Source organism: Eucyclogobius newberryi, unplaced genomic scaffold (assembly GCF_026437365.1).
Source record: "Eucyclogobius newberryi isolate DKJ021-1_F unplaced genomic scaffold, fEucNew1.0.hap1 SCAF_22, whole genome shotgun sequence".
Classification (NCBI taxonomy): Eukaryota; Metazoa; Chordata; class Actinopteri; order Gobiiformes; family Gobiidae; genus Eucyclogobius; species Eucyclogobius newberryi.
Genome location: NW_027315857.1, coordinates 25386006 through 25398026, shown reverse-complemented (window position 1 = coordinate 25398026; position 12021 = coordinate 25386006). Strand labels below are relative to the sequence as shown.

Here is a 12021-nt window from a genome sequence, read left to right as displayed (position 1 = left end):
TTTTTGTCCCGTCGCTCAGTTGGGCTGGGCTCCGTTACCGAAAAGGCCCGGGGAAAATTATGTCGTTTCTGTGCCGACTTTGGGTTCCTTGCATCTGCGTCTATGAGCGACCCCGGCACAAACCTACATCATAGTTCTGTCATGTTCAAACAAATCTCAGTGCATCACCTTAAACCCAAGGGTCGACAACACGCGGCTCTTTAGCGCAGCGTGCCACTCTTTAGCGCCGCGTGCCACTCTTTAGCGCCGCGTGCCACTCTTTAGCGCCGCGTGCCACTCTTTAGCGCCGCGTGCCACTCTTTAGCGCCGCGTGCCACTCTTTAGCGCCCTGCTAGTGTGAATGAAAATGGAATTAGATGGTTTTGATATATTTGTTGCTTTAATGTGGTTTCTGGAGAAGGACAAACATGACGCAAACATTCTTAACGTTTTCCAATGCTGTAAAATGTTTATAATGAATATAAAATTTCAACATTTCTGTCGACGAGAATTTGCGGCGGCGCACGTGGGCGGGGCAGCTTTTGTAAACAAACCGTAACAAAAGAAAGCAGATGATAGAGGATTCAAGGAAGAATGATTTGCTTTCAATGCCAATGCAGAAGGACTGTCTGCATGTTTGCTTTGGAATGAGAAGTTTTCAAATAACAAAGAGTCATAAAGACATTTCCAGGACATGAAGGATTCGCCGCAAAGACATTAAAACGGCAGGAATTATCACCAATCGAGCGATACAAAATAGTAGAAGAAGTATTGCTTAGCATCTATATTTTTTGACAAACCCAATCCTGGCAGCTTTAATCTAGCTGTGACTTTTTAAAAAAACGAGAACTATATCTTACATGTGGCACTGTTAATACCAAATAAAAGAGGGATTAAACAAACGGTAGCCGGCTCTTCCCAGCATCCGCCGCAGTGATTTTGATCTTTATGATTGTCCATAAAAATAAAGGTTTCGCGGGGAGCAGAAGGATGACTCGGGTGGGGTTAATCGAGGTGGACAGCCCCAATCACCGTGACACTAAATGGCTTTAAAAAAAACGCAGACTTCAGCCACCGGCGCATGAAAGTCACGGCTGTTCGATGGGAGAAAATAAGACTGGAGAGCCCGTCCCGGCTTGAAGGCACCAGACGCAGCTCGGCCTTTTTTTCCCCATGTTTCCAATCTTGTCCATTTTCGTGCGGCACTTGAACACAACGCTTTTACAGATGATGCCGTCGAAGCGAAAACATCTACGCCCATGGGCCCTTCGAAAGTGTCGTCAGAGCAACGCCTGTACTGCCCGTGTACGGGAAAACGACAGAGAAACTGTCAAAAACCTGCTCATGAACATTTTCATTCCCCCGGGTCGGCGTTGACGCGAGCAATCTTTACTTTCTCCAAAATAACACGACACGAGCACCTACAGGAGGTCCTACACCGGCCACCGAAACGGCCACGCATTCGAAACGGCCATCGCCCCCAAAAAACTCCTATCGACAAGTTTTTGTGAGTTTTTCGCTTTCCGCAAAGCTTCGTTCACGCCGTCGATGATCATGTGACGCAGGTGCAAAGGGTCAACACCAGACACTGGGGCTGTAAAGCTTTAGTCGTGGTGCCGGGGGCGTCGACCAACATCGATTCACCGAAATCTCGCGATACTTCCGAGTCACGAGACTGGATGAACATGCTTTGTTGCCTGGACTTCAGTTGATTTAGCTACGTTACATGCCATACTGTGGAACATTCCGGGCAAAAGGACAACGTTTGCACGAAGACAAACGGGTGCAGAATCCTCCGCCACATTTTAACGGTCAGCTGAAACCACGCGCACGCTACTGCACGAGCGATAAAAACAGACACTACTTTTTTGATGACGTTGTAAGCCTTTATGAGCCGAGGGGAATGAACCATAATAACTTTAATCCCTTGCCAGTTCAGCGTCGCGTCATATTTTATGTTTGGCAATACCGCCTTTTACGACATTTACTTTTAAACTAATGATATTTCCCGAAGTGTGTTGTTTTTAATGCGCATTATATATAAAAGACGAACCTTGATGGGATGAATACGACGAGGCATCAGCAGGTTTCTCGTGCCGACGGTGGCGCTCGGTTGTCTGGAGGGAAGCCGTAAACCCTAGTCTCGCGTCCAGGTCGGCATTTTGGCAATAAACCTCTCGATGGGTGTTCTGGCCCCGGCGGCGAGCTCTGGTAGCTGCCGCGCGAACGGGGGCGGGCCCGAGGGGCGGGCTGCGGGCGACTGGAACGCCTGCCAAACGCTTACCTCGCTCAAAAGAGACAGCCGATCGAGCGTAGTCGATTTGGGATGAATAGATTGCGGGGAAAGGGCACATCTTAGGCTAAAGTGACTTTTCGGAGCTGGTTACGACGTTGTTCATCAGAAACATGCCTGGAATCGTGTTTAGCTCAGAGTTACGCGCGATACGACCATTTCAAACGTCGATACCGAGGAAAAGGCTCGATTTTCGATCCCACAACGATAACATAAATGTTTTAGACACATAATAATAGTACTTTCTTCATTAAACCTTGTGGTCTTTTATTAGTTCTGATGATTTTAAAATTGATCACAATAGTCAGATTTCGTTAAGTTTCGATACTAGTTTTGGCATTAATTAGTATCCGATTTGAGCTTAATTTAACCCAATTGGAATAAAACAATTGATTGAACTACATTTTTAATGCACAAGATCAAGATGGATCAACGCTTTGGACCAAAACCACAAATATACGTCATATGGAATTTTTTAAGGTTCCATTCAGAAAAAGAAAAAGGTTTATGGCAGACAGGTATTTAACTAAACGGAGACTACTTTTTTCATTTCACGTTGGCGTTTTCTTTAAAGAAGCTGTACATTTTCTCCTGTTTGACTGACTAAAGGGACGTTTTACCTGAAAGATCGTGGCTTTTTTTCCCAATTTAATTATGTTATTTATTGGCCAAGCCGGGACTAAGTCAGAGGGCCTTTCCATGACCTCTGACCAGACGTTCCGAACACGTGGAAAAGCCATAGAGCGCGGTACGTTATTTACGCGACGCCGAGCTAGATTTGTGACACCACAGGTAGAAATCTGGAGGGTTTTTTTGAGTCCGTTAATCATCTCAGTCGCGCCTTGCAACGGCCGCTTGCGTTAGCGCGTCGGGGGCGAGCTAGCTTTTGTCGCTTTTGACACGTCATTGCCTCATGTAGCGTTTTGCTTTTGAATAAACGTAACGGAAAGTGCAGGCAAAACGGCGGCGCTTTGATGCGACGTGTCCAACGCGGCGCGACGACAAAGTCCAGACAGTGGCCTTGGGAGAGAGTGAAGTGACCGCTCAAACTGACGGACGCCGTGTTTACGAGCGTTGGGGAAGCGCCAAGCTCGGGAGAAGCCGCGCACGTCCCGGGCGGACGCGGCCGCGTGAGTGAAGAGAGCGCACGTCCCTGACAACGATCGAGACGAGTTAGAGGAGGCGGCCAAAGAGAAGACGGACAACGCGCTTTGTTCAGAGCAAAACCACAACTCGGATGTTTGAGACGGACTGCCAGAGTTTAAACGAATGAATATCTTTGTATATTTGGGGATTATCTCGTCAATATACAAAGGTTTCATCAGGAATGTGCTAAAATGCGCCTGTAATCGTCTTATACGTCCAATATGAGGCCTAAAATGTAAAAAGAGAAAATGTGCCATAACAATACGACTGATGTGACGAGATCTGACGAGGTCAAACTGATTCTGCCACAAAATAACACATTTCATATTGGCCCAAAAGCAAATGAACAATCCGATGTGGCCCGGCCCACACTCAAAACGACAGTTGAGGTATAATACATTTTTGGATAAACATCTCACTTCTGAATGCAATAAATCAAGTGTGAAAAGCTCTTTCAGTGAGGGAAAAGTGCAGTGCAATATAATGCAGAGGCGAAACAAGCGCCTGGACCAAAAAGAACATTGATAGTATTTTTGGGACTATAAGTCGCACCTTTTGTCATAGTTTGACTTGTACTTATTTTATACTTATTCTCCGGAGCAACTTATGTGATATTATTTGTTATTTTCACACTTTAACTGCATTTCATATTCCAGTGCGACTTATACGTTTTTCCTTCTCTACTATGCATTTTTTGCCTGGTGCGAATTATACTCCAGTGCGACTTATATATGTTTTTTTCTTCTCTATTATGCATTTTTGGCCAGGGTGCAACCTATACTTATATTTATACTTATACTCCGGAGCGACTTATGTGTGATATTATTTGTTATGTTCACACTTGTAACCGCATTTCATACTCTAGTGCAACTTGTACATGTTTTTTTTCCTTCTCTATTATGCTTTTTTTTTTACCTGGTGCGACTTATACTCTGGAAAATACGGTAGATGCAAGTTAACCGTTTAACCATTCACTCAATGTTAGGACGTCTGGAGAAGACGGCCAGCTCACAAGCGGTGACAAAAGTGTCGGGACGCAGTGAGAACCATTGGCTCTTCGACCCGCCGCTGTGTCCCGGGGCATCTTTTCCATTTGCTCTGATTGCGCCCGGGGCCTGTGCCAGCCTAATACCCGCTCAGCTGATTCATCATTTACATTTAGGAGACGAGCGGCGCCTCCGCAGAGGACGAAAAACAAGGGCGCGTAGGGCGAGCGCTCCGCCCGGTGCCAAGGCGTCGCCCATAAATCCCCCCCCCTAGGTTTTCGCACCACGGCCGATGAATTTAAATAGGAAGCAGGCGGACGGCACGGGCGAGTCGCGGCGTTTTGTTCTCCGCCCGCTCGAGCGCTTCACGGAGTAACGATGGCGCCCGGTGCCTTCTGGCTCCCGGCGCATCCCCGACCGACTCTCAGATCGACCGTTTTGTGAGCGACTGATGGAGAGAAGACTGCGCGGTCAATGTTTCATTTCGGTTTCTGTCGTGCGGCGATGACCGGTCCCCTCGTCCTAGCGACAAAACTCGAGTCGTAGTTGGATTTTTCTGATAACGGTCGTGGTTCTCTAGACTCTTAACACAAATACAGAACTACCTTAATATGACAAAGACCGCAAGGGTGGAGAATATATCGAATTTAAGATAATATTGTGTTTATACATGTTTTTCATATTATACGTTATGATAGAAATGCTACAAAACGTGATGTTGTAAAGGGACAAATGAAGGCAAAAGGTGTCATTTCTGAACCTCTGCGATTCATGACACGTTTCTCCGTCGATTGAATCTCGATGAATACGTTTGAACACATTTCTATTGGAGTGACATAATACCGTTATTGCGATACGGCAAAACAACACTGTCAATATCGCCCAGTCCTAAAAGGCCGTGGCCTTATTAAATCAAAATGTCAAAAGAGAGAAACTATTTCAGTTTGATGTTCCAGTTTCATCAAAAAAATACTTTATTCATGAATATTCTCTTCATCCAGTCGCCTTTGTTACTACTCAGACTAGTGAAATACTGAAATATTCATCATTCGCAGCCATAATGTTCTGCCATTGTTGTTGGACTTATTAGACAGGAACGGAGTGAAATGGGGGATGAGAGAAGGGAGGACATGCAGTAAATTGCCTGTACAAACATGCTCTGAAATAGCGGTTTGTCCCTTTACTTTTAAATGTGAACTTTGAACCGAAGCCCATCACGAAAACATAAATACTTTAAGAAATGTGATGTTCCCCATGAAGTGAAAAACATAATAAATGAGGCCCTTTGACAACGTGACTGGTGATGGTTTATGGGCTTCAAACTGAGCCTCAAGTTTTACCTGTGACGAAACGACACGGGCGAAACTCAAACGGAGTGATTTGTGAGGCTCAGAGACAAAGAGAGTTATTACAGTTTTAAGTCTACAAAGTTGATTTTTTTTTGGCAAATTTTACTCCAAAACAAAAAAATAAATCCAAAATCTGCTCCGTGAATGTGTTTGTGTCTAATATGTGGAGAAAATGAAGACATTTAAACTGCTCTGTCAGTTTTTCCTCCTCCCCGTCCTGAAACACACGGGAGTCTGAGAGGAGTTTAGAGTATCAGTAGTGGTAGTATTTATAGCAGTAGTATTTGTAGATGGTAGGGGTAGTATTTGTAGTAGGTAGCGGTAGTATTCGTAGCGGTAGTATTCGTAGCGGTAGTATTCGTAGCGGTAGTATTCGTAGCGGTAGTATTCGTAGCGGTAGTATTCGTAGTACTTTCATGCTTCTGTTGGTTCCTGTTGAATCAAAGTCCTCGAGGACAAAGATGAAATCTATTAAATAAACAGTCGCTCTCCTCATTTAACCCCTCAACAGTGTGGAACTAACCCGGGAACTAACCCGGGAACTAACCCGGGAACTAACCCGGGAACTAACCCGGGAACTAACCCGGGAACTAACCCGGGAACTAACCCGGGAACTAACCCGGGAACTAACCCGGGAACTAACCCGGGAACTAACCCGGGAACTAACCCGGGAACTAACCCGGGAACTAACCCGGGAACTAACCCGGGAACTAAAACAGGACAGAATTTGGGGTTCACCTGCACGAAACAAGAATTAAACAAGGACTATTTTGATTGTCTTTGTCGTGAACCGGGACCATAAACGACACGAGAACCGGGACCATAAACGACACGTGAACCGGGACCATAAACGACACGTGAAGCGGGACTATAAACGACACGTGAACCAGGACCATAAACGACACGTGAACCGGGACCATAAACAACACGTGAACCGGGACCATAAACGACACGTGAACCGGGACCATAAACGACGCGTGAACCGGGACCATAAACGACACGTGAACCGGGACCATAAACAACACGTGAACCGGGACCATAAACGACACGTGAACCGGGACCATAAACGACACGTGAACCAGGACCATAAACGACGCGTGAACCGGGACCATAAACAACACGTGAACCGGGACTATAAACGACACGTGAACCAGGACCATAAACGACACGTGAACCGGGACCATAAACGACACGTGAAGCGGGACCATAAACAACACGTGAACCAGGACCATAAACGACACGTGAACCGGGACCATAAACGACACGTGAACCGGGACAATAAACGACACGTGAAGCGGGACCATAAACAACACGTGAACCGGGACCATAAACGACACGTGAACCGGGACCATAAACGACACGTGAACCGGGACCATAAACAACACGAGAACCGGGACTATAAACGACGCGTGAACCGGGACCATAAACGACACGTGAACCGGGACCATAAACAACATGAGAACCGGGACTATAAACGACGCGTGAACCGGGACCATAAACAACACGTGAACCGGGACTATAAACGACGCGTGAACCAGGACCATAAACAACACGTGAACCAGGACTAAACGAAACGTGAACCAGGACCATAAACGACACGTGAACCGGGACCATAAACGACACGTGAACCGGGACTATAAACGACGCGTGAACCGGGACTATAAACGACGTGTGAACCAGGACCATAAACACGTGAACCGGGACTATAAACGACGCGTGAACCAGGACCATAAACGACACGTGAACCGGGACTATAAACGACACGTGAACCGGGACCATAAACGACACGTGAACCAGGACCATAAACGACACGTGAACCGGGACCATAAACAACACGAGAACCGGGACTATAAACGACGCGTGAACCGGGACCATAAACAACACGTGAACCGGGACCATAAACGACACGTGAAACGGGACCATAAACAACACGAGAACCGGGACCATAAACAACACGTGAACCGGGACCATAAACGACACGTGAACCGGGACCATAAACGACACGTGAACCAGGACCATAAACGACGCGTGAACCGGGACCATAAACAACACGTGAACCGGGACTATAAACGACACGTGAACCAGGACCATAAACGACACGTGAACCGGGACCATAAACGACACGTGAAGCGGGACCATAAACAACACGTGAACCAGGACCATAAACGACACGTGAACCGGGACCATAAACGACACGTGAACCGGGACAATAAACGACACGTGAAGCGGGACCATAAACAACACGTGAACCGGGACCATAAACGACACGTGAACCGGGACCATAAACGACACGTGAACCGGGACCATAAACAACACGAGAACCGGGACTATAAACGACGCGTGAACCGGGACCATAAACGACACGTGAACCGGGACCATAAACAACATGAGAACCGGGACTATAAACGACGCGTGAACCGGGACCATAAACAACACGTGAACCGGGACTATAAACGACGCGTGAACCAGGACCATAAACAACACGTGAACCAGGACTAAACGAAACGTGAACCAGGACCATAAACGACACGTGAACCGGGACCATAAACGACACGTGAACCGGGACTATAAACGACGCGTGAACCGGGACTATAAACGACGTGTGAACCAGGACCATAAACAACACGTGAACCGGGACTATAAACGACGCGTGAACCAGGACCATAAACGACACGTGAACCGGGACTATAAACGACACGTGAACCGGGACCATAAACGACACGTGAACCAGGACCATAAACGACACGTGAACCGGGACCATAAACAACACGAGAACCGGGACTATAAACGACGCGTGAACCGGGACCATAAACAACACGTGAACCGGGACCATAAACGACACGTGAAACGGGACCATAAACGACACGTGAACCAGGACCATAAACGACACGTGAACCGGGACCATAAACAACACGTGAACCGGGACCATAAACGACACGTGAACCGGGACTATAAACGACACGTGAACCAGGACCATAAACAACACGTGAACCAGGACCATAAACAACACGTGAACCAGGACCATAAACAACACGCGAACCGGGACTATAAACGACGCGTGAAACGGGACCATAAACGACACGTGAACCAGGACCATAAACGACACGTGAACCGGGACCATAAACAACACGTGAACCGGGACCATAAACGACACGTGAACCGGGACTATAAACGACACGTGAACCAGGACCATAAACAACACGTGAACCAGGACCATAAACAACACGTGAAACAGGACCATAAACAACACGCGAACCGGGACTATAAACGACGCGTGAAACGGGACCATAAACGACACGTGAACCAGGACCATAAACGACACGTGAACCGGGACCATAAACAACACGTGAACCGGGACCATAAACGACACGTGAACCGGGACTATAAATGACACGTGAACCAGGACCATAAACAACACGTGAACCAGGACCATAAACAACACGCGAACCAGGACTAAACGGTGTAACACATGGTTCATGGTTCCTCTCTGGTGTTAACCAGCCCAGACTGGGACCTCGAGCATTTGCTGCTGCCACAAAAACAGAAAAAAGAAAATCAATATTGTGCAATGATTTGGGCTGAGGAGAATCTGAGCCAAGTTCACAAGGACCTGGTCCAGACCCTGGTCCTGGTCCAGACCGTGGTCCTGGTCCAGACCGTGGTCCTGGTCCAGACCGTGGTCCTGGTCCAGACCGTGGTCCAGACCGTGGTTCAGTCCCGGGTATGGGCCGGGTATGGTCCAAGCATAATCCCTTCATCACAACAGCTTGACTACTTTTCAAAAAGTACAATTATGAATCAAAAACAATAAACAGCTTGTTCACACTTAAGTCCACGTGAAGGCTTGTGTGCTCGTGACTTAGTTTGGTGCGATTTTTATATTGTTTTAGTTTTGTAGCGCGCTTGCCTTCTGATCCGAAGGTCGGCGGTTCGAGGTCTGCCTACGCCACATTTGCGCTCGTGTCCGAACCAGGAAGTACGATTATAAACCGGAACACCGCCCCCTAGTGTCTGCGAACATCTGGTGTGCTACATGAAAACCGTTTACGCTTTTCTGCCGGTTTAAACCATCGTTCGACAGAATAACGCTATTACCGTGAGTCGTATTTATGGATTTTGGCTAAACGGTCAGATTTATATAACACGGCATGTTTCGCAGTGCGTCAATGTCAGAAACCAGTTCTTGTTTACACTCTGGTTGCTAGGTAACGCTGTGGCATTTACCTCTACCTACGTCACATTCGCGCTCGTGTCCGAACCAGGAAGTGCGATTATAAAACTTTAAACAAACGGTGGCGCGGCACATTTCGCAGTATGCTAATGGCGGGAGCTTACGCTATGGTCGCTAGGTAACGCTGTGGCATTTACCTCTGCCTACGTCACATTCGCGCTCGTGTCCGAACCAGGAAGTGCGATTATAAAACTTTAAACAAACGGTGGCGCGGCACATTTCGCAGTATGCTAATGGCGGGAGCGTAAACCAGTCCTTATTTACACTCTGGTTGCTAGGTAACGGCTGTGGCATTTACCTCTGCCTACGTCACATTCGCGCCCGTGTCCGAACCAGGAAGTGCGATTGTAAAACTTTATACAAACGGTAGCGGCACATTCAATATCAGAAACCAGTTCTTGTTTACACCCTGGTCGCTAGGCAACGGCTGTGGCATTTGCCTCTGCCTACGTCACATTCGCGCCCGTGTCCGAACCAGGAAGTGCGATCATAAACTTTACACAAACGGCTCGGAACTTCACAAAAAACGGGCAGAACGTCGAGTCGCATCCGAAGGACAATCGCGTTTGCGTCGTTTCGGTCGTGCGCATGGTTCGAACCCCGTCGTCGCGCGGACTTTAAACTCACAGTCCAGGTGCTTCTTCTTGGGCCCGCTGACCTCGTGCGTCGTCGCCTTGCACACCGCTTTGCTGATGGCGGAGCCGGTCATGCTGTGCTGCGCCGCCGCGATACGGTCCGTGATGGATTGACCCGACATTATTCTCCCGTTTTCCGCCGAGAACGCGCCGACAATCGCCCGGTTGGACTGCGCCGTATTTCCCCGCGGGCGCGTGCGAAATGGGGGGGAAAAGAAGAAGAAAAAAAGATGCAATTCAACGTGGCAAAAAAAAACCAAAAAGCCCAAAAATGATATAGAAGTGAATGGGAGTCTGGGAGAGGAGTCTGAAAACGAAACTAAAGTGAGCTAGTTCGTGTTAGCTCCAGACGCTTTCCTCGCACGAATGGTAAAGAGTCCCTAAAATGCCGCAAATGTTGAATTTTGCTTTTTGCCCGCAATTTAACATCGCTGTACGGCCGGTTTGCGACTTCTGGAGCCTCGCGCTGCGGTGGAAATATGTCCCGAATGCTGAAGAATCCCAAAAATGTAGTTACAAAACGGCAGCGTTCCTCCTCCTCGGAGCGAACCGCGCGCGAGAAATCACCAAAAACGTGATAAAAACGGGCGAAACTCCGGTAAAAAGTAGTCACAAATGGAGCCGCGCATCGTCCGGACCGTTCGCGAGCATTTTAAGGCGTTGACAGCCCGGGACAGGCGCGTTTTCCACCCGCAAAAGGGCGACGCAAAGACGGGGTGGGTGTCCGCTAGCAGCGCGGCTAACAGCGGCGGAGCTCCGGAGCCGACGGCGAGAGCACGTCAGAGCTGTGACCGAGCAGCGACGCCGGCAGACAGGGGGAGTTCGGCCAGACACGCCGGTCCCCAGGTCGCTTCCCCGCGGGCGTTGCGGTCGAGGACGCCGGGCGGTGCTACGCGGTCGTCCCGGGGGAGGGCGGTGGTGCCGGTGCGTGCGCGTGCGGGCGGGCGGGCGGCGGTCGGGAGGAGTCCGCGGTCACCGGCGCTGGACGTGGCGGTGTCTGGGTGAAGTCTGAGCCCGTGTGGGAGCTTCCGTGAGTCGGACGGAGCCGCGGTGCGTGTGCTGCCTCTGCCGGAGCCCGGACAAAATGGCAGCGTGAAAAATCAGCTGATCTCACAACCGCGCCGCTTCACGGACCCGGCCCGCGGTGGGAAAGTACGGGACCCGCGCCGCTTCACGGACCCGGCCCGCGGTGGGAAAGTACGGGACCCGCGCCGCTTCACGGACCCGGCCCGCGGTGGGAAAGTACGGGACCCGCGCCGCTTCACGGACCCTGCCCGCGGTGGGAAAGTACGGGACCCGCGCCGCTTCACGGACCCGGCCCGCGGTGGGAAAGTACGGGACCCGCGCCGCTTCACGGACCCGGCCCGCGGTGGGAAAGTACGGGACCCGTGAGAGCGCCACC

At 49.3% G+C, this 12021-nt stretch overlaps 1 protein-coding gene across 1 annotated transcript in view; it reads right to left on the bottom strand.

Moving 5' to 3' along the window:
- The window catches only part of LOC140371636 (phosphatidylinositol-binding clathrin assembly protein), a 100751-nt gene extending 89967 nt beyond the window's left edge, over positions 1-10784 (bottom strand). The window contains exon 1 of the mRNA XM_072458814.1: positions 10612-10784. Within this exon, the coding sequence (XP_072314915.1) occupies positions 10612-10741 (130 nt within the window). The 5' untranslated portion in view covers positions 10742-10784. The remainder of the gene's footprint in view (positions 1-10611) is intronic.
- Positions 10785-12021: the final 1237 nt, after the last annotated feature.